Source organism: Alternaria infectoria (assembly GCF_024043175.1).
Source record: "Alternaria infectoria strain BMP 0036 chromosome Unknown scaffold_1, whole genome shotgun sequence".
In the NCBI taxonomy this organism is placed as follows: domain Eukaryota; kingdom Fungi; phylum Ascomycota; class Dothideomycetes; order Pleosporales; family Pleosporaceae; genus Alternaria; species Alternaria infectoria.
In genome coordinates, this window is record NW_026250690.1 from 1265757 (window position 1) to 1288050 (window position 22294).

General features: G+C 54.7%; 7 protein-coding genes across 7 annotated transcripts; 4 read left to right on the top strand and 3 right to left on the bottom strand.

The window, feature by feature from the left end:
• Positions 1–601: 601 nt before the first annotated feature.
• On the top strand, positions 602–5554 carry J4E92_000459 (uncharacterized protein; the record flags this gene model as incomplete). Its single annotated transcript, XM_051491876.1, has 1 exon — positions 602–5554. The coding sequence occupies one exon, from the start codon at positions 602–604 to the stop codon at positions 5552–5554; it is 4953 nt and encodes a 1650-aa protein (XP_051357388.1).
• A 195-nt stretch (positions 5555–5749) lies between these two features.
• Positions 5750–6703, bottom strand: J4E92_000460 (uncharacterized protein; the record flags this gene model as incomplete). The annotated part of the gene is made up of 2 exons (XM_051491877.1): positions 5750–5785; positions 6092–6703. The coding sequence occupies 2 exons, from the start codon at positions 6701–6703 to the stop codon at positions 5750–5752; spliced, it is 648 nt and encodes a 215-aa protein (XP_051357389.1).
• A 981-nt stretch (positions 6704–7684) lies between these two features.
• On the bottom strand, positions 7685–8261 carry J4E92_000461 (uncharacterized protein; the record flags this gene model as incomplete). Its single annotated transcript, XM_051491878.1, has 3 exons — positions 7685–7737; positions 7850–8079; positions 8212–8261. The coding sequence occupies 3 exons, from the start codon at positions 8259–8261 to the stop codon at positions 7685–7687; spliced, it is 333 nt and encodes a 110-aa protein (XP_051357390.1).
• Positions 8262–8574: 313 nt separating this feature from the next.
• J4E92_000462 (uncharacterized protein) lies at positions 8575–9138 on the top strand (the record flags this gene model as incomplete). The annotated part of the gene is made up of 1 exon (XM_051491879.1): positions 8575–9138. The coding sequence occupies one exon, from the start codon at positions 8575–8577 to the stop codon at positions 9136–9138; it is 564 nt and encodes a 187-aa protein (XP_051357391.1).
• A 788-nt stretch (positions 9139–9926) lies between these two features.
• On the top strand, positions 9927–10953 carry J4E92_000463 (uncharacterized protein; the record flags this gene model as incomplete). Its single annotated transcript, XM_051491880.1, has 2 exons — positions 9927–10484; positions 10768–10953. The coding sequence occupies 2 exons, from the start codon at positions 9927–9929 to the stop codon at positions 10951–10953; spliced, it is 744 nt and encodes a 247-aa protein (XP_051357392.1).
• A 560-nt stretch (positions 10954–11513) lies between these two features.
• On the top strand, positions 11514–12544 carry J4E92_000464 (uncharacterized protein; the record flags this gene model as incomplete). The annotated part of the gene is made up of 2 exons (XM_051491881.1): positions 11514–11517; positions 11556–12544. 2 exons carry the CDS (start codon positions 11514–11516, stop codon positions 12542–12544), a joined length of 993 nt encoding a protein of 330 aa, XP_051357393.1.
• Positions 12545–15395: 2851 nt separating this feature from the next.
• Positions 15396–17359, bottom strand: J4E92_000465 (uncharacterized protein; the record flags this gene model as incomplete). The annotated part of the gene is made up of 3 exons (XM_051491882.1): positions 15396–15550; positions 15603–16280; positions 16519–17359. 3 exons carry the CDS (start codon positions 17357–17359, stop codon positions 15396–15398), a joined length of 1674 nt encoding a protein of 557 aa, XP_051357394.1.
• Positions 17360–22294: the final 4935 nt, after the last annotated feature.

Below are 22294 nucleotides of genomic sequence, written 5' to 3' on the forward strand. Positions count from 1 at the left end.
GCACGAGAGATGACGGAGGAAATAGAGTCTGCCTGTCGCGACTTCTCAGTCCCAGACATTTTCAGTGCCTCAGGCTGCCCCTGCGGTTCGCGTCGTCTCATGTAGGGCTGGATGCCTTCACCCGCGCTGTAGGACCCTGTGACGCTGATCAAGCACCGAAGACACGCCATGCATGTGCAAATCCGATCGCTTGTCCCAGGTACCAGACTAAATAATTAATTGTCCCTACACGTGCACTAAGTGTGGCTAGGTGCCATCGCTCTGCCAGGGGCCCGGGGTGCTCGACTGCCAAGACCGAGACTGTCTGGCGGCGGCGACATCACCACTTCCGTCGCCAGAGCTGCTGCACGCAACCACGGTTCCGGCCGCATCCACCCTTGTGCGCTTTCCCCCAGGTCTATTCACGTCCCTAATTCCCTGCATCTGCATTGTCCTCCACCGCGCAGCACTGCACGCCCGTCCTCTTCACGCCGCTCCCTCGCTGCGATTCCGATGCCTACTTGAGATCGACTTGTGCGGCATCTGCCCGAACCCGAACCATATCTTCCGATTCGATACAACACCCCTCTTACCGCGTGTATACTTTTAATCCCCCTCCACCATGACCACCGATGCCGAGCCCCTCACCGCGGGGCTCTTCGACGATGCCTCCGCGCACGACAGCGCCCCCCAGACTTCCGACGAGCGAGCCATGGACAAAGACGAAGCCGACACCTGCCGGATATGTCGCGGGGAAGGCACCGCCGAGGAGCCTCTGTTCTTTCCCTGCAAGTGCAGCGGTAGCATCAAATACGTCCACCAAGAATGCCTGATGGAATGGCTGTCCCACACCCAGAAGAAGCACTGCGAACTGTGCAAGACATCCTTCCGCTTCACCAAACTATACCACCCCGGCATGCCGAATCGCATACCCACGACCGTCTTCGTACGCCGCGCCGCTCTCCACGTACTCAACATGTTCACAACCTGGTGCCGAGGGGTCCTGGTGGGCGCCGTCTGGCTCTTCCTACTACCCTGGTGCATGCGCGTCGTATGGCGCAGCCTGTTCTGGGTCGGCGATGGTGGCTGGTCACAAGACATGTTTGCCGACACACCTGAGACGTCAGTAATGCCCGCGACTGGTAGAGGACTGGCCCCTAGCGATATCGACTTGATACGCTCCGCACTCGATACCGCCAAGAGCAGCAACTCGACTGTGCATGTGGCAAGTACCGTCGGGCCCATGAAGATAACATATACTCCAAACAATTCCACGACTAGCGAATCCATCCTCTGGACCTATGCCAAACGAGTCTTCTTCGGGGTCCCATTCCCCTTTTCCCAGCTTGCACAAGCCGACAGAATAACTACTCATGTATCTGTCGTTGACAAGAACGGCACCGTTTCCAATACTACCTCGGACCACCTCGGTATTCGTAGTCCGTCGCTACTCTCCGATGTCCCCTTCTTCAACTGGTTCCAGTCTCAAAGCGCCAATCGCTTTATTGTTGACGTGATAGAGGGGCAGATCATCACTCTACTCGTTGTTGTGGCGTTTATCCTTGTCTTCTTGATCAGGGAGTGGGTGGTCCAGCAACAACCTGTCATCAATATGGTTGCCCTCGGTGACAACGTTGCTGCGCAGAGGGCTGCCATCATAGAAGAGGAGGCTCTCGTTGACAACGTGGTCGTTGATGAGGGCGAGCTGGAAGACGCTTTAGATGCTTTGGATGCTGAAGTGGCTGGGGAGGCTGCGGATGCGGAAGAAGCTCATGAGCCTGAAAATACTGACCAAAACGAGCCAATTGCCCCTGGAGACTTCACTCGCGAGAATGATGAGCCCGAGGCTGCTGAACCTACGATACGCCGCGTTCGCCGGTCTTCTTCGCTCCGCCGAGAACGCGACGAGCTTGTTCGCAACATAGTACGCGAAGGCCTCTCCGGTGATTTGAGGTCGATGATGCAATCGGATGATCTTGTGGATGCCTATGACGATGGATTTCCATCCCAGAGCTTTAACGAGGCTATTGAGCGAGCAATGATGGAAGACGGCGAGGCTAGCAGCTCAAGCTTTCCTGCAAGAACCTCGTCACTCCACCAACCTTCAGGCGTAGCGCCAGATCTTGAAGGTTCCGAATCGTCTTCATCTTCGCACAGACCAAACATGCCAGCACGCGATAGATCCTTCATCGCGACAGAAATCCGTCGCGGCCTAGAAGAGGGTAATACATGGTCTTTCGAGAACGTACCACAATCGTCAGCTTCCAACGAGGAAAGTGCTGAAAACGTACCCGAATCGTGGGAAGACGACGACAACGCAGACCGAAGAGCCGATCAAGGACCCGAGGCTGCATCGGACCACGAACCGGGTAGCGAGCACAGCAGTGGAAGCTGGCAGCAAGTCCCTGAGGCTGTAGAAGATGACTCCGACCAAGCGCTGGAAGGAGAACATGTTCACGACAAGGGTAAAGCTAAGGCTGTCGACGCCAGTGTGGAGGATAATCTACCCGAGTCAACGTCTTCTGCACAAAGCAGTTCCACTCATCTAGACAACTCAATTACGGTCGATACTACCATTGAAGTCGACAACAGCAGTAGCCAACCTGACCAAGACTCAACCACCCGCGAAGAACAGGAGCATTCTGAAGTGGGTCAGCAACACCCGGACGACCAGCCTGCGGTTCCAGCCAACGCACAACCAGCAGCGCCTCAACCTCCACAAAATCCAGTGAACCAAGTATTGGACTGGATGTTTGGAGACATAGCCCCGATGGCTCAACCTGTCGAAGAGGGAGGCAACGATGAGCATATCGTGCGCGATCTTGCAGACGAAGCGCCTTTTGTGCCCTTCTTGGGGAACGAGCCGCGGGATCATGGCAATGCTGCGCCCCAAGATCCTGAAGTTGCTGCTGCTGCTGCACAAGCTGGCATAGATGTCAACGACCAGGAAGCGATTGAAGACGCTGAAGACCTGGAAGGTATACTTGAGCTCATTGGTATGCAAGGGCCTATTGTCGGTCTTTTCCAGAACGCCCTGTTCAGTGCCGTGCTGATCACCTGCACATTGGCGTGCGCTGTATGGGTTCCTTATCTCTGGGGTAAGTTCGTCATAATAATGGTGGGAAGCCCTATCGAACTCCTCAAAATCCCTCTACAGGCGGTCGCTGCAGTAACGGACTTCATAGTCGACGTCACGCTCTTCCTCGTAGCTGGTACGACGTACTGGAGTTCTTATGCCATCTCCAGTCTGGTCAAGCTGTGTTCCTTGGGGAAACTGTCTCAAACCATAGATGGTCCACTCCGTGCAGTATCTACGCCAGCATACTCCCTTGCAGAGAGTGCAATGGTTCGTATTGGCAAGATGTTCATGGACTCGCCATTATCGTCTCAGCCCAGCTACACCCAATTCACGCTTAACGCACACGCTTCACTACGAAGCCTGCAGAACACGACCTCATTTGCGCTCAATGAAACGAGCAGCTTTGCAAACGCCATCATCGAGGAAATTTCAGCAGACTCGCCGCCCAAGCTTGTGCTGAGGGTCCTTGGACGCCTTCCCTCGTTGATTCAAGATATCTTTACGACGACCTACGGCCAGTGCAGCTCTCTGCTCTCATGGCTTTGGACGGCCAAATCGTACAAGATCACCATTGATCTAGACTCGAACAGCAGCACCGCTGCAGCATACACTGCACTGGAGCGATGGACGGCGAGTGACCGCCTAATCGCAATACTGGCTGGCTATGGGTTCTTCGCTTTTCTTGGTGCGATATATCTCAGGCGCGGCACACCTTTCAGCTCGTCACAGCAAGGACAAAGGATCGAACGCATTCTTTCTGATATACTACAACAAGCCGGAGGTGTGCTCAAGGTGATCCTTATCATTAGTATCGAGATGTTGGCATTTCCGCTGTACTGCGGGCTGCTTCTCGACTTGGCCATGCTTCCACTATTCCAGAACGCTACGCTGTACAACAGGTGGCAGTTCGCGAGAGAGAGTCCATGGACATCTGGATTCGTGCATTGGTTCATCGGTACCTGCTACATGTTCCACTTCGCGCTCTTTGTGTCCATGTGCCGCAAGATCATGCGCAAGGGTGTGCTGTACTTCATCCGCGACCCAGATGATCCGACCTTCCATCCTGTTCGGGACGTCCTAGAGCGTAGCGTTACGACTCAACTTCGCAAGATCGCCTTCAGCGCTCTTGTGTATGGAGCACTCGTTATTGTATGCCTTGGCGGTGTCGTATGGACCTTGAGTCGTGCTACTACCAACGTCCTGCCAATTCACTGGACTACCGAAGCACCATCGCTGGAGTTTCCGCTCGACCTTCTCTTCTACAACTTCCTCACGCCGGTCATCATCAAGTTCTACAAGCCTAGCGAGGGTCTGCATGCTATCTACAAATGGTGCTTCCAGAAGTGCGCTGGATTCCTCCGCCTTTCCAACTTTCTCTTTGGCGACAAGGTCCCTGCGCAAGAAGGCGATGATGGCCGATACGTTCGTGCACCTGCTTCCGATCAAGCTCGCATTCCCAAGGGCCAACCTGTCTTCGTCGAAGTCGACCGCGACAACGTTCGCAAAGATGGAGAGAATGAGGGCGGAGTGCACAACTCTGATCTCGTGTCGATGGTATTCATCCCACCATGGTTCCGCGTGCGCATTCTCTGCTTCATCGTCACGATATGGATCTTCATGGGTCTATCGGGAGTAAGCGTAACGATCCTACCACTACTCTTCGGCCGCTATCTCTTCTCACTCTTCCTCCCGCCAACCGTCGAGATGAACGACATCCATGCCTTCTCCCTCGGCGTCTACACGCTCGCCAGCATCGGCTACTCCGCCTACCACGCCTTCAAGTTCATCTCGTCGCTCAATCGCTCCATCCCAGATCCCATGTCCACACTCCACACCATCGCAGCAACCACCTCGCGCGTCGGTGGCCGCGCCCTCCGCTTCTCATACGTTTGGGCAACCCTCATCTTCGCCATACCTTTTCTCTTCGCCGTCCTTCTAGAACTCTACTTCCTCATGCCCCTGCACGCCTACCTTGGCCCCAAGGAACCCCACGTCGTCCACGTCATCCAAGACTGGACCCTCGGCTTCTTGTACTCTCGTCTCGCCGCACGCCTCGTCTTCGCGAACCGCAATTCCCGGCCCGCACGTGCGTTCAAAGCTGTCATCAGAGATGGCTGGCTCTACCCCAACGCCAAGATCGCGACACGCTGTTTCCTCATCCCCGTGCTCGCGCTCTTCCTCGTCGCTATTGCCGTTCCATCCAGTCTGGCGTTTGTCACGAGTCGAACGCTATACCGGAATGCAAACGAAGCAACAAAGAATTTACTCTGGCGCTTCAGCTTCCCGGCTGTGGGACTTGCTTTGGTGGTTATGTGGGCATCCTCGGCGGTTGTCAGGCTCCTTGTGAGATGGAGGTTGGTCGTTAGGGATGAGGTTTATCTTATAGGAGAGAGGTTGCACAACTTTGGGGAGAGGAAAGCGCCCGTTCAGCCTGCGTCTGCTGCTACTCCTACGGTGGGCGTTGAGGGTGTTGATGTGGGTACGCAGACTGCTTAGTTTCGCGGGGTCGTCGGTCGGTGTTGTGTTGTTTTGGGTGTAAGAGTGCATATCCTTTTCATTATGCATTTGCTTTCACTGAATGGTTTAGAAGGCCTGTCAGTCGTTTTGTCAGCGGGCTAGCTAGATAGCCAGCCAAGTCTCAGTATCTTAGCATGAATCTCACGCTGCTCATCCTTGTTACATCCATCTACACTACTGCCCTGTGAACTTGATCTGCTGTCGATTGGTCTATCGATCAATGTCGTGGTCAACTACGCATGATGTTCACCCATCTCGCCATTTTACAACCGCCTTCCTAGCACAGGTCGACGTCCGATGCCCTCGACTGCCACCCTCCCTCAGCCATAAGAACCTCACCAAGAACTCTACTGGTCCGAAGAAGATGCCCGTCGCGCTCTCTACCCGCAATAAGAGAAACACCGACAGGCATACCATTCGTTCCCACAAATGCAGGCATGTGTACCACTGGCACATGCAGACCCTGGATAAAAGTCAAACTCGTTTTTATCTACCACCTGTAACACGTCAACTTACCGTCCACATCGTATTAAACACCGGACTTCCCATATCCCCAAGTCCCACCGGCGCCTCATCTACAGCACTTGGCGTGATGATGACAGAATACTTGGCTGCTAGTGCGTCGAATAGCGTACGCAGATGAGCGAATTTTTCCAGAGCTTCCCGTTTTTCTTCTTCTGCATCAGCGTGTTTAGAGTGATTTTCTACTAGATTCCGAATTGAGACGTCCAACCCGTCCTTGTGCGAACAGTGTTCTTCGTGGAAAGCGAGTGCGGTCTCATTGTCGATGATTGCATTTTGAAAGCGCGTTAGGATGTCTGCGTTGCCAAAGTCATCCGGTAGTAACACTTCTTCGACTTGGACGCCGTGATTTTGCAGGATGGCGGCTGTCTTTTGCATGGCATGTATAGTATCAGGGCCGACGTGTGACCACATTGGTGTCTTGACAAGAGCGACTGAGATATCTCCAAAGCATACTTTCTCCGGATGTTGGTCATCAGTGAGAGAAAAGACGTTTGCTAGTAACTGCAGACCCGCCATGCTACGAGCAAAGAAGCCGATGGTATCGAATGTCGAAGACACGAGCTTTTGCCCCGAGGTTGAGATGGCATTGTACGTGGGTTTCATGGCAAATGTCCCACAGTAGGCTGCTGGTCGGATGACGCTTCCGCCTGTCTGGACGCCTAGAGCAAGTGGAATCTGCATATCGGCTACTGCGGCGGCGGACCCGCATGAAGAGCCGCCTGGGGTTCGAGATGGGTCGTGTGGATTGGCGGTTGGAGGTCCTGAGTTAGGGACCGAGAATTCAGTTGTCGTTGTCTTGCCTGTGGGAGACGTCAACAATCATTCATAGGTAAGGTGAATTGACAGACCGAAGATAAGGGCGCCTGCAGATCGCAGAATGGCAACAGCCGATGAATCGAAGCCAGATCGGTGTCCCTCGTGGGTTGGAGAGCCGTATTGCGTGGGCATGTCTGGGGCTTGTTAACATCTGGCATGCAAAGGACTGTACCTTACGACCTTTCGTGTTCATCACATCTTTTATGCCTATTGCCATCCCATGCAACGGTCCTCTCTGGTTTTCTGGTATTTGATCAAGTTCTCGAGCTCGGCGTAGAACAAGCTGCTGGTCTAGCTTTTGCTCAGATCGAGACGTGTTTATAGGCAGAGCAAGACTCACCGAGATGGGCCCATGCCTTTACAATATCGTCGCGGTCGCGGATACGGTCGAGGAGAGATTGTGCATAGGTCTCGACTGTGGTAGTATCTGTTTTGAGCAGCTCCAATATTTCTACTGCGGTCAGAGTGTATAACTTAGGTGATGTTGACATAGTTGGCGAGCTTTGGAGAAAAAATAGCCTAGAAGGTGGTAGAGCACGGAAAGATGGACGAGTATCTACGATAGCGTGCATAGCCGTCACGTATGCAAGGAGGGATGCTGAACTCGCTAACGAACCAGATTGATGTTTGTACTTAAGAAACGAAATAGCCCATTGCAGGTTTGAGATTTTTTTGTATTGCTTTCTTCCCATAGCGCCGTATCTGATGCAAATTGTACAGTAATACATAGTATACACACGTGCGACCGTCGTTCCCAGCAGGGTCCGTCTAGAAACCCGGAGGGTTGAGTCGTTGACTGACTCTCGTCCATTTTGGCACCTCTGTGAAATGTCAGCGATCGCAAGCATGATGTTTCTCCCTACTACCACCGTTTCTGGATTTTTTCCTGTCGCTACAGTGCCGTGTCCAAATGCACAAAAAGTATGAACTTACTGTGTATTCCCTTTCGATACCTCTTCACCTTACGGTCGAAGACGGTGTATTTGTCCTTGGGCAGCATCTCCGCCTCGGTCGGCATCTCCATCTTCCAGCGCTCCACCTTCTTCATGCTTTGTCCCATGCGTCGTAGTGCGGTATCGAGTGTGCCGACCACAGTGTCGACGTGCCGTAGGCGCTCGCGTTGTCTGTACTTCTGGTGTCTGGATAGCCGCCATGGTATCTTCCTATAGCTTTGTCAGCACGGGCTGCCAGATATCGAGTCGCAACTGATAGAAGGTGCATCGGAGCAGGAAATGTGATGGCGACAACGAGCAATTGCGCGGGGTCGATGGTTCGGGAAATGCAGGGAGTCGCACCATAATAGACCACCCGATAGCGGGTTTGTGAGGCGGAAAGGACCAAACATGGTGAGGTGCTGGTGTTGGCGATGCTGGGCTGCGCAATTGAAGTCGCGATATTCTTCCAGAGACACTCCCGCGGACTTTCTTGGCAGACATGCCGATTAGCGTGGGGAAGCTCACCAGCACACCCCACACGTTGCACAGCTAAACACAGGCTACATTTACGACGATACGAATTACGAATCCTGGCGCCTTTATTTTCGACATCAGTAAAAGCCAGAAAGACTGTACTAGGCTAGATCACGCATCCCCACCTGGACCACGCGGCGCACGCCAACCACTCCACACGTATACCGACCGACTTCCCCATACCTCGCCATGTCGTACACATTCTCCATCCTATCGCCTCTCGATGTCCCTCTCTTCACGCACGACTTCGGCACCTCACGTAGCGGCGGCACCGGTGTCGCGAACTATACCCCCGCCGAGCGCGCCCTTGTCCCGTTCATCCTACACTCGTCCCTCGATATAGTCGAAGAAGTTCAATGGGGCCCTTCTACATCCAGTGGCTCCGCGCCCATGTACCTTAAGCACATCGACAAGTACCAGAACTGCTTCGTGTCGTGCTGGATCACCGGCGGCAATACACGCTTCCTCCTACTCACAAGACCGCGGGACGAAAGCCTGGGGCTGACAAGTGGAGGTGCTGGAGGTGCGAGAGGAAGTCTGGCTGGAGGGAGAGCTGCGTTGGGAGGAGGTGCTGGTCTATACAATCCGAGTAGCCCAGCCACGGAAGAAGCTGTCAAGAACTTCATGGTCGACGTATACGAGGCATGGGTCAAGACTATCATGAATCCATTCTTTGCCGTGGGCAATGGCGAAGTCATCAAGAGTCCGGTGTTCAGGCAGAGGGTTGCGACTGCCGCGAAGAAATATCTGTGAAGGGAGAGAGAGCATCACGGAATCACCGATCCTAGAATGGAGACGACCACAGGCGCGAGGACCCATCTTATACCCGAGAGCATGGTGAACGGCACAAGAGCAGTTCAGATTATCGCGACCTGACAGTCTCGACCAGACGACTGCTGAGAAGTCTCACTTTCCCTTCGCAGCGACGCAAATCTGAGACAAGGAAGGCAGCAATGGGAGCCTTCGAGCTAGTTGCAAGCCTTTGCACTGAGCAAGTGTATGGCTACTCATGCCTGCGAGGCTATTAGACCTAGCTGAATTCGACCTCGCGCTTGTATGGGTTATGATAATTGGGAACAGAAGGATCAATATCCTGAGAGTCGATGCGATGGAGTCTCTGTCGCGCACGCATCTTTGGATAAGCACTGCACTGGACTAATATATTGCTTTGGGCTTGCGCGCAGCCAATCCCTCTCTATATAGCATCCTAGGTCACAAACAGCTACTAGGTCAAAAGTGGATACTCGTCGTTTGCGTCTCGGCGTTCCGTTTACCTATTATTCAAGGCACTCTACCTGCAAGCCTACGACATGAACATAGAGGTCTTACCTTACTTACGCATCCTCAAATCTGTGGTCACCATGAGTTGCGCCTTTACCTTGGTCCCGTTTGTAATCGCGCAGATCTCTCACTCACCTTCACCTTGTCCGAGCTGGTATATCACCACTCCATCTACCTACCTTCTCCCACTCGCAACGAACTCTCTTACCTCACAGTATTTAATATCTTTGCCTTGACTTCAGCGCGTTGCGACTCTCAGCATGGCAACAAAACCCCCCGAGGTCAGTGCTGCAGACAAACAGTGGCTCACTTTCCGACAAAAGCACGAAGCTGAACTTAAGGGCTTCCAACGGTACGCGACGGAGTCTTTTGCCAAATTTCAAGACAACGTCAACAAGGAGCGAGCAATCATTCTCGCAAAACACCAGAAAGAAGAGGAAGAGTTCTGGAGCAAGGCCAAGGCGGCAGCAAGCAGGGAGAAGAAAAAGGTTGGTAACACGGCTGTCGGGTCTAAGACGGGTGTCCAGGGTCAGGCAAATCGTCCTTCATCTGCTGCACCACCGAGAGCTGCTCCCACCACCAAGAACACGCCGGCGCCGAGGCCCAAAGCAACATCTATATCCAAGCCAGCGAGCAACACAGCCACACCGGTAGCAGGACTCAGGAATAAGAAGGCCGCTGTTACTATCATTGATCTTTGTTCCGACGAGGATGACGATGAACCAGTGTTACTCAAGGAGAAACCTGCTTTACAGATAGTCGGGCAAGGGCCTATCGCGAAAGGCCCTCCCGGCTTGTCTGGCAAGATTGGATATGCGGTAAGTCGGCAAATCCTAAAAACATTCTTGTCTTAAGACTAACTTAAATAGAATACGCCAAAGCCAGAGCAGCTGAAGCGTGAACACAGTGTCTTTACTAAGCAACCCCCACACCCACTTATACAACCGCCTGCGCTATGTACAAGTAACAGTAACACTCCCGGTGTGCACGTCTCGAACTCCGTCGCCTCTCAGCATGCGCCGGCAGCTGTTCTCAGTACACAGCGGAACCTGGTCGGGGGCGTGGGTTTTGGCAACTGGGCGAATGTGCCTCGCATGCCAGATACTCGTCAAGAAACAGCACTCAAGCTTGGAGGTAGACCATTACCGGCTTCCTCTCCGTGGGCTACCCCCACAATCTCTGCTTCACAAGGCCTACAGTCGACGAGCGGTTTCGCTTCTTCGAGGCTCTATCAAGACCACCGGCCAGACAAGTTTCAACCGCGACAAAGTGTGGGTCACCAAGTAGGCCAGTCATCGATGTTGCGGGAATCAGCTTTCCATGGCCTTCCGCGGGCGGACCAAGCAGTTTTGCGAAAGGAAGGCCATGCTTACTATTTGAATGGCTCAATCGAGTCTTCACAAGACCTTGGACGTAGAGACAGGTTTGGTCCTGATTCTGTCCCGAATAATGCAACCAAAAGCGTGGAGAGTGACCTTCGTAAATCGGTTTCGAACGGTATGGACACAATGACGCATGAAGCTCCGCGTAGTAAGCTTGCTGTCTTCCATCTTATAGTGACTGAGCTAACATATACATAGCTCCAACAAGACCACAGCAACACACTCCAAACATGCTTCCATCACCTCAAGATACTGGTCTCGTATCCACTCAAGAGAGCCCTCGCACCCCAACCGCAGAGCCACTTACCCCTACCACTCCTAAGACTCCTAGCTTCAGAAGGCCATTCCTCCCAGCGAGTGCCACTAAAGACAGTGTTGCGGTTGCTAGGGGAGTTCGGGCTGGATCGCAGGTATCTACTTCTACGCCTACTAATCGCGCCTCGAGTATTTCGCAAAGTCAACGCGATGCGTCAGTCGTATCGCATACTTCTTTTTCCTCGCGTTCAGGCAGAGGCAAGCGGAAGGTGGTGGATCTCAGCAGCGATGAGGAGAGTGACTATGCCCCGCCGTCTGATGACGAGGAGCCTAGTTCCCCTGTCATGATGGACGATGCTCCTGAGCCTGTAAAGAAGCAGACATCTAGGCCGGCGACCAAGAAGGTCAAACTTCCTCCACCACTACCACCAGCTCTTGCCTCAAAAGGTGTGTATAACAAGGGAAAAAATGGCTTTTGCTTCACGAGCTTGCAGAAATCGAAACCCAAGGTCAACAGCCAAACTGATGCGGCATCACCGACTACCCCACCGCGTGTGCCCACCAGAAAGCCTCAGCCGACGACACCATCTACACCGACACCTGCGTCTCAGAGGTCCAAAATTGTTACGTCAAAGACTCAAGGAGCAACGGTATCGCGCTCACCCCGAAAAGCCAAGCTTGATGCATCTGCAAAGATTACGCAGCTCAGCGAAGCCGAATTAGAAACTCGGACCAGCATTGCTATCGACGAAGCGAACCAGCGCGAGAGAGCAACAGCTGAAGCTGGAGTTTTCGAGCAAGTCAGAGGTGGCATGCGGGCCATGTCAATCACACCGGCGCCTGGCAACGCTGCAGAGGACGTGGAAATGCTGGCCGACGTCTCAGACTCCGAGATCACATCCCCCAAACACGGCGCTGGATTGAGTTCATGGACAGACTCTCGCTTCAACGGTGACAGGTATCTTGCCAAGTCTCGCGCTGCTCGGCCCATAGTGGAAGACGACGAAGACGACGACTACGACGACCCGGACATCAGTAAGTACAGCGTCATCAACGGCATTATTGTGCATGAGGCGGATCGAGAGAGACTGAGACTGACGCAAGAGCAGGAAAGGCTTATGAAATCAAGAGGGACAGACGGTGGCAGTCGCGCACGTGTAGTGACCGCAGTTGAGATGCCGGAGCATGCTCAGGGTATGGCCGGGCGGAGTGGGAGGCGCGCGAGGAAGACTATGAGATGAGAAGCACGAAATTGAAGTCATGGGGATTAACTGAGAGCTACGCTTTGTACGATGTACCTCGAATGAGACTCCCATGTCGCAAGAGGGTTTAGCAGTGGAGGTGTCTCTTGCAGAGCAGGATGTATCGAAGTATCCGTTTCTTCGTCTACTCGCATGAAGTCGCGATATGCTTCGCACTAGCTACACTTCTATCATTCATCGAAACTTTACATAGTTTTTGCTTAGCTAGTGGTGACAAGAAGCTGCTACACAGTCCCAAATGGTATCACACTTTAGCCCATCGACCATGTCAAATCTCTCTTGCGTAAAAGCCGAACGAACAGCACCCAGCTGGCCAACCCATCCACAGCTTACTCACAGTAAAAGCATCCAGATCACCACAGACTGCAAACAGGGAGATGACGATGCGCTGCATCTTATCAAAGCACCGAATCGGCCAGACACACTAGTTCCGTCCCCGTTCACGCACCTCCCTCCCCACTCTCCTAAGCGCATGACAGCAAACCGCCCAAACGCCTTCCTAGAACCCGGATCTCGACGCGTCCAAAATTCTCATCTACAGTAGTACGTGGTGAACGCCCTAGCAGTTGTCAGTAGTAAAAAGGCAAAGCTTTCTGGCCCCGCAATGGCTAGAATGCTAGCTCATTAGCTGCACGCGACCAGCCAGTCAGCCTCATTCACTCAACGGCGCTGCACGCTTGTTAACAGAAAAAGGACGAGCTCAGTCAACCATCCTGCACACACGAGAGCCAAGACGGGGAAACGAGCATCAACGACGCAGGAAAAACGGTCGGCGGTGCTAATACTTTCAACGGTTTGGCAAGTCGCGCCGAAGATTAACGTTAACGTCAGGTTAGCTTGCGGAAGGTGGGCGTTACCAACTTGTGACTGGCTGGCTTTGGATGCCCGGAGTTTTTTTGAGAAAGTGGAGTAGCTAGCTAGTCTAGTTAGCTAGCTAGTGACATAGTTGGTTCGGATTAGTTAGTTCGCGCTTTCTTCTAGGTTGGCAGACTTGCAGTGGAGACAGGTCTTGGGAGTTCGGTTCTTCTTGGTATTAGCAATCGGGGCGGCCGTGAGTAGATGGGATGACGAGAGTCTTTGATGTGGGTTGCATAGGCGTGGAATTGGTGTTGCGGAGGATTGATTTGGGATACTGCGAGACTGCGAGACGGGACAGAAGGCGTCGATTAGAAAGTGAATTGTTGCAAGTAGAGTAGCGCAGACGGAGAAAAGCATCTGTTTCACACACGACTATACCAAGAGCCTTGGAACTGCCGTCAGCGCGAAAAGCGACGATATGTCAGCCCATCTCTGGTTTAGTTTTGACAAGCCAACTAGGCATATCCCGCCCAGTGTGACATGCCCTCCAAGCACCATCGCTGCAACTTCGGAGAGTTTTTCTTACGTTGCTTTGGATAACGGAGTGAGGGAGGGAGGGGGGGCCATTTCCGACTACTCCTAGCTTCGTAACGGTTTTACCGTTTTCGACGCCTTTCGGGGGGGTTGGCAGCAGTTGGGTTGGTTGGGGTCCTTTCCGCGCGTACCTCGTCTCGCGTGCCACATGCCACATGCATGCATGGGTAATTTCGGTCTCCAACGGCCAGCCGTTCCGGCAATCGTGTCTAAACCGCAATCAGCCTGTTCTGCCCACACACCCCAACAACCGTCGGGTCGCGTCGCGTCGCACAACATTGCATTGCGTTGCAGTCGTGTGCCTGGCCTTCTTTGATACCCTGCCCTGTTGCGTGCGGTGCGCCCCCCCTCGCCCCTTACTACCCACACCTTACCCACCCTGAAAAGCAAATCATCCTTGTGTGCCTGAGCTGGGTAGTCAGGCACCAGGCACGCAACGCGTAGACATGAGTGGTATTCAGCCACGCGAGACCAGGCTCTCCCGGCCTGTCACCTGTCCGCCTTCCGCTTTGCGAACGTATGGGGGAGGGATGTCCCTAGGGGAGAGTAGGTCGACCGAACGACTATCGACGTGATTTATTTGTCTCGGACAATATCACGTTGAGCATGCATGGAAAGGCTTGCGTGCCGTACCGCTGTGAGTAATCGTGAGTGGCTACTGAGCGGTTCGTGTGGGTTCTCTTCTCGTTCGGTGCTTTGAAGGATTGCGGGCGAACTGGTCAGCTGGCTGCATCTGGGATGCATCCTCCGGGTCTCTCGATGATACACAAAACGCCTCTTCCAAGGTTTCGAAGAGGGCAATTTACTCTGGACTTTTGCCGGGCTGTAAACACTCGCGAGAAATCACTTAATGTCAGACTGCATGTTTGTTTTTGAAATGTCTATTATATGTCCAGGGTAGCAACAACTAGCCCATCTACCGAATACTGACAAAACATGCGCAATATAAACATATCCGAAGACGCAATCATAGCCGACAAGACTCCTTCCTCATGCCATAGACAGCGTCCTGAGTCATGCTTTTAAATGCTTCCTTGTCTCTTTTTACCGCAGACGCCAAAGTCCATTCGCACAAGGGATGATCGCTCAACACGCTATAAACAGACAGGAAAGAACAGACCGAAAACCGACCGAGTATGTCGCAAGAGATCATAACTTGCCGACGGGTATCAAGACGGTGGTGGGTGGCCGAGAAGTGTCGAAAAGAGAGAGAAGCAGTCATCGGCAGATGAACGACCAGTCTGAAACCCAATACAGCCACGATGAAACATGGGTGTAAGCAACAGCCGGGCCTGTCGCGAAGGATTTGGTGCCGAGTCGAAAAGGGTTGTCAACCCCGGTCGTTCGTAGGGGCTCCCTGCAAGTGCCGAGAAAGTGGGTCAACGGGGCGGCTGCCTGCAACCAGGGCATCCGTTTGGAGCATGTGGCCTGAGACTTCTTAAGGAGAGCCATCGCGCCTCGCCTTCTTGCTCTTCTCGATTCTCTCGTTCCACCGCCTCTTTCCAACACGAGTCTCGAAATGTGGGGCTACTTGGGTCACATCTTGACCTTGGCCCATCATGCTACTTCTCATCTTGTTGCGGTAGGCATCAACTGTTGATAAGGTTAGTAAAACGTTCTTCTTCGTACCGAGCCATTGACTTACGAGACTTTTGCAGAAACAATGTCCTTCCTGCGAAAACACGACTCTGGCTCCAGCTCATGCGGTAACCAAGATCATTGAGCGTAATCTCCTTCGACCGCTTCGCACGAGTAAGACGCGGCTTCGGCACACGAGTCTCGCCATCCAGCGTTGGAACAGGCACAACAGTAGAGCCAGCCAGAGGGAAGCTCGGGTCGCTCTCAACATCGGGCTCGTCAGCAAAGACCTTGCTGCCACGAGGGCTGGCAGGTGGAGAGGTCATTTGCATGGCGAAATAGCTACGAGGGAATACCGAGTTGGACTTGCGGTAAGAATCAGGCATCTCCTCCATCTTGACCGTGTCGAGGGTAACTCGCACGCGAACCCTAGTTCCTCGTTGCGCATCATCTACAAGGATGAATTTGCGGCGCTTCGAGTCAGGTAAGTCGCCAAACATGGCTAGCTTTCGCTCTTCTTCGTCTTGCTCTTGCTGCTTTGAAACGGGCACACCCGCTGCGTGCGATGGAGGCGGAGGGTGGCTCAGGCTGTCGTGAATCGGCGGCATGCCGCTGGAGCCTGCGACGGAGTCGCTCGATGGGTAATTCGGGTAGAAGCTCTGAGCGGGCCGCCCGTCGGTAGGTGATGATGATTGACCGTTTGGCGCTTGGTGATGGTGAGTGTGTGATTCACCGTATTCATTGGCTGTACACAAAGAGAGTTAGCTTGCACGTCCAAACATGTCTCTACTTCCCGTCCTGCGCTGCTGAACCAAAAACATGTAACTATGGGGTGGGTATATATGCAAGCATGCATGGGGCAGTGGTATCGAAGGGGTATTACATCAAGGAGTATGTAATGTACATGGAGAAAGAACGACAGAGGTATCATTTAACAGCCAACAACAATTGCGCCTTATCACATCACATCTGGTGAAACATACCGCTAACGTCATCTGGTCCTCCGTGGGGCCCTCCAGGTCCATCATGGTGATGGTGCATCTGAGGGCCGCCCATGCCCATGTTCGGTTGTCGGGGCGGTGCTGCTAATCCGGCAGAGTTGGGAACACCGGGAGCACCTGGTCCACCTGGTCCAGCCATGTGGTTACCATGGTTAGCCGATTGGGCTTTCCTTGTGGTCATCTTGGCCATTCTGCGCACGCGTCGGCTCCTTAGTCGGGGGTCTTGGTTGCTGTTCCTCCAGCTGTCGACGGCGCGCTGGATGAGACCACGCTTTCCGCGCAGGCAAGGGTTCAACTGCGCCAGAGCCCAGCCGACGGTGTTGCATTCAGTCTCGTAGTGAAGACGGTTGCCTTTGTATTGATCCTTGGCGCAGCAAGCGCGAGGGTATACACAGTTCTCGGTCTTGAAGTCTTGCGGCAGCTCGTCAACATTGATAGACTCGACATCGCAGCGGATGGTGTACTCCATCTTGACCCTGTCGCGAGAGTACTCAAACGCGATCCATTGCACACCATTCTGGTCTTGTCGCACAACAAGGGGAGTGGTGGCAGGAATGGGACCAGGCGCGGCATTAGGGTTGACATTGGGTCCTCCGGGAGGGCCAGCGTGCATGTTGGGGGTGCCGACGGGAGGGCCTTGAGGCGGAGCTTGAGGCGGGCCGAGTCCTGACGGTGGCCGTTGAAGTGGCGTCTGCGACATGCGCGACTTGGGGCTTCCGGTCATTCCAGGAGTTTGGGGATGATGCTGCTGATGTTGTTGCTGTTGCTGATGCTGCATCTGCTGGTTTTGCTGGTGGGACATGAGCAGCGATTGCGTCGCCATTGGTTGCTGTGGCGCGCTTGAAGGATGCTGCTGGTAGGGTGACTGTTGGGGAACTGGCGCCGAAGCATAGGGTGTGTAGTACATTGATTGAGGCATCTGGCTGGGCGGTTGTCCATAGATTGGCCGGCCGTGCTGGTCGTGCTGTGGAGACTGAACAGATGCAGGTGAGTTTGACTGCGGGGTGTGGTATGAGATCGGAGGATAACCGCCCCTGTTCATTGTTGCGGCCGCCATGAGCTCTGGGGTTTCTGCGAATTGTTAGAATTCCATTTTGCGCGGGGGTATATACGACCGGGGCATCCAAGTCGAGGCGTCATTAATGCGCTGGGCGCATGGACAAACGCGTGGTGATTTGTGTACACAAAAACAAAACATACCTGAGGACGAGTAGTTACTCGGCGCACTGTTGGTGCTGTAGGGGCTCTGGTGGTGCTGGGAGTAGTAGGGAACCTCTTGCTGCTGTTGCGGCGGTGGGGGGCCTTGGATCTGCTGGATGTAGGGCGATTGGTGCTGCGGCGGGCCCTGGGGGTTTGGGTGCTGTGGTGATGGGTAGTGGCCCTGTGCAGGACTCTGAGAAGGCACCGACTGGTGGGGAGAGTCGGGATGGTGCTGGTGTTGATGTTGTTGATGGACTACACCAGGCCTAGGGTGGTGAACAGGAAGGTGACTAGGCGGTGGCAAGCCCTGAGCCGAGTGGGGATGATGCTAAGAAGACAGCCAGTCAGTAAGGCTGCTGGGGGCAAACAAAAGATAAAAAGCAAGCGTCTGCTTGAGGTGCTGTGGTGGTGATCGGGGCTGGGGGTGCAAGCAAGGTGAGAGGTGGGGGTGCGGGTCGCTGTGGTTGGCTGGGCGGCTAGGGTGTAGCGACGGATGTGCAGCAGCAGCGTGGTAGGCGAGGGGCAGGGTCTGGAAAAAGACAGGACGGTAGGGTATAGTTTATAGGATGGGAAGGGCAGACTAAAGAAAGCAGGGCGGGACTTCGCAACGTTGACAACACAGAGCGGACCAGCGGTGGGAGCGGAAGGCTGCTAGGATGGCAGGGATTCCGCTGCTGGTAGGCTGCGTGACAAGAGGCTTGGACTGGCTTCAGAGGAGACAAGGAAAGCTTTGGCAAGTGCGACAGGGGAGGCGGGTTTTGGGTAGCAGGGCTGCTTGGCGGGAAGGGCATACCATGTAGGCAGAGACGCGCCGGAGCTGGGGTAACTCGTTGTGTGTGGCCGCGACGTGCAGTGGCTGCTGCAGCATGCAAAAAGCGCGAGGGTGAAGCTACCAGCGGCGGTGACGGGTTTAGGGAAGGGTTCTGCGACGCGCACGACGAAACTCCAACGGTCGAGGGTGCGGCAGGGCCGATCAAGATGGGAGCGAGCGGAGGGTAGCGAGTGTATGGGATGATGCAGGTGGTCGAGCGTGCGTGGTAGGGGGTGCAAGGAAGCAGAGGCAACTCACCATCTTTTGCGACGCTACAGGCGCCGGGTCTTCCTTATACTTGCGGGCCCTATCTGGGATTTTTGGCTGCGACATTGTTATTATTGCGCGGTGGTAGACGTCGAAGGATCCGGGCTGCGAGGGTCCGGGCGCAGCGGTGGACGAGGGTTGGGGAGCGATGCAGTAGCGTGGCCTGCGCAATTTCACGCGCAGAGCAGGTGGCGCTAGCGACGTCTAGGGAAAGGCAGCGAGGAGAGTCTGCAAAGGCGGTGGGAGGGCCGAGGGTGGAGTCGGTCGTTAAATCAACCTGGAACAGCCACCTCCCTGCTCTGCTGCACGCTCGGACGGAGCAGCTGTTTCGAGCGCCCAAGCCGCGGATGCGAAGGGGCCGGGATCAGGGATCGCCGGCGGAATAGCCCTGGTCGATGGCGATGTCGTCGCGGAGGGTGGGTGCTGCTGCTGCTACTGCGAGGATGGGGCTGCTGTTTGATGGAAAAGGCGCGTCGTCTTAGACTCTTCTTGCTGCCCGCTGTCGCGTCCGGTGGAGCACGTGACGGTCAGGTTTCGGCGGGTGGGGGCTTGCTGCCCAGAGCAATCGAAAAGACAGCACTCGAGGACGAGCTAGCGGTTCCTTCCAACGCGACGTGAGACTGATAGCAGCTGCCGTCATCGCCATCGCGCCTGCCCGTCGCATGCTCGTCGCCCCTGCCTCGCTCGGCTAAATCCTCGACATGGCAGTCGCGACCCCGCGGTACCTCCCTCGCACCCATGGCACACCTGGCGTCTTAATCCGGCCTGCTATAGCTCGCACACGATGCCACCTGCTGCTTCTGCCATTTCATCTCGCCCAGGGCACACAGTGCTCCGCCCGCCGCTGCTCTGACGCGTCCTTCGAGTCCAATTCACCGCCGCTAGTCGACCGTTTTAGCAGTTGCACCACCCAGCCCAGCGCCCCGCCGTCTTGCACGCCATTGGCCCGTGGCGCCGGTGAGCAGACGCCCAAAACGGCTCACCAGCATGTCTCTTTGTGCCCGCAACGTCGCCCGCTGTGACTGGCCGATGCACGCCCGCAGCCTCCAATCGCCATCGAGGCCTGATCGGCACCGCCATGCCTGATGCTGCCACACGGAGATGCTTCTCGGGAAACGGGTCATGGGCTGCCTGCTCAAATCGCCGCTGATCGGCCCTGGGACGTCGGGTTCGCAACCTCTGCGGAGCCATGCCACCGAGCAAACTGCTGCTTCAGGGGCCGCATCGTGGCAGGACCGCCTTCAATGCGCCAGTCAGCCCTGCCATCCAATTGCTGCTGTGGCTATTCCTAGTAAAATTGCCCTCATGCTCAACGCGAGCAACACGCGTCGATAACCTCCGCGACAACATCCGGGCGAATAGCCGCTTAGCCCATCGCGATAGCAATACACGTCTGCAGCCGTCTCGGTGCATTTGCTCCATCGCTTCCGGCGTCAATTCAATGCTGTAATGCCGTGCCCTTCTCGGACGTCTCAAGCCTGCTTCTGCGCGCTTGTCCTCACGTATCACATGCGCACTGAAACACGAGACGCGACCAACACAAATACTCTTGTTCTGTTCGGCATGTCTCGTTGCCAGGCTTCGAGAAGATCGCGTTGGAAACAGCGCGCCGTTCCATGTTGTGAGCATTACCCTCCCTGTCAAGATCGTGCCATGGGACCTGGGCTTGTAAAAGTTCCGAGCGAGGCGTTCGCAGTGCGGAGAAACCCTGGGAGCACGCTTGCTGGCCTTGTTCACGACAAGGGAGATAGGTCAGGTACCGAGCGACCATCAACTCTATTCTGACGCCGCCCGCTACATTTCGATACAACACAGCACTTGGTGACTACCTCCGCCGCCCAACTCGCGGCGCACAAGGGCGCGCGCATTCAGTCTCTCACCGTCAGCATGCGCATCCACTGCGGATTTGGCAATTCAAAATCTTCACTGCCAACTTTGTGCAAGCCGAACTCCTCCTGAACACCCTCAGGCGGCGCCTCTTCACGCTTTGACGATTAGCCACGCTTGCACTAGTTGCACAAGATGTGGACATAGCCATGTCGATCTCGTCAGCGAAAACGATGCCGTGTTACATCGGGTTGCTCTTTTCACTCCACCCATATGTAATGATTAGCTGTGTGTCTCCGCAACGTGGTGCAAACACGGCTGGCGGCGACGTGCATGACGGCCAAGGTCAGCTGGGGTGGCTCGTCGACATTCTCGCGCGTCGCCCGCCGCCTGGTTCTACAACAGCCTCCAACTCCGTTCGTGGTGTCGCTTCCATGATAACCGTTAAACAAGAAAGCTCTGTTACGCCCAATATCGCGAGGGCGTCATGGTTGTTGCCTTCGCGTACGGTTATTTGGTTGACAGGCCATCGTTTTGGCCAACCACATTTTGCACACCGTTGTCCGCTCGCGGGAAGCAGGGATACATGCCTGGGCATCAACGGTCGACGATCACAAGGGACAAGGTGCGCGACGCTACCGTACATGGATCCGACTCGTCCCGCAAGTCTCTCGCCCACCACCAGCATTGCACACTGGATGATGCTGCAAACCACCGCTACCACTACCGCGTATCCCCGATTCGTGATTTCGCGCGTGGAAATAACGTCACATAAAGCTACCATGACATGCGAAGTGCGGTTGCAGGCCCCGATGGTTCATCTACCGAAGGTTCTCTGCTTATTGACTGACCGGGGAGCGATCGGCAGGTGAGCCCCATCATATCGACCATTTTTACATTATCAAGTTTTCTCCGCTCGCGGCAGCTGTCGTGTGAAATAGGCTAGGCAGCTTTGATGGGCCTAGGCCTGCATTTGCTTATTGCAACTCTATCGGCAGATATCAGTCACATCCAAAAAAGCGATGCAGGAATGTCTATCAGATTGTGCGATAAGATCTTGATGCTGGTGATGCGAGCTCCAGTCACCCACCCGCTTGGAAGATCTCCAGGCCCCCTCGACCTTGCTTCCCGCATCCCTTGAGGGTCGTGGTGCAGCTTGGGTGCCTATCCGACATCTGTTTCCCGGGGTATATCATGAGTGGGCTCCAGGCAAGCATTGTGCCGAACACGAGTACGCGCCCAAGATGCCGCAGTGCCACAAGTTTCGCAATTTGGGAGTGAAGGACTAGACCTTCTCGTCCTGCTTTGAAATCGCTATTTCTCCAGCCGAGCCTTCACTTGCGAACGTTACTGCATAAGCGGCATTTCTGACAGGCGACAGCTTTGTGCTCATTGGCTCAAGGAGTACTCTCCTTCTGCCGGCTTTAATCATGAGACGGAATGATCCGTGCCATCCCAGTCGATATCATCGAGCTGCAACAAGGTCCGGCCGGTCTCCCGTCCTTTCCCTGTTCTCTCACCAGGCCTTGCGGCGGCACTGATTCGAGCGGACACTTGTGGAAAGGATTCGACATGGGCTGATGGATGCAGCGTCACGTTAACCGCTGTTTTCCATGATGTCAGTCAGCGCTAGCTCCCGATGCACTGCATCAA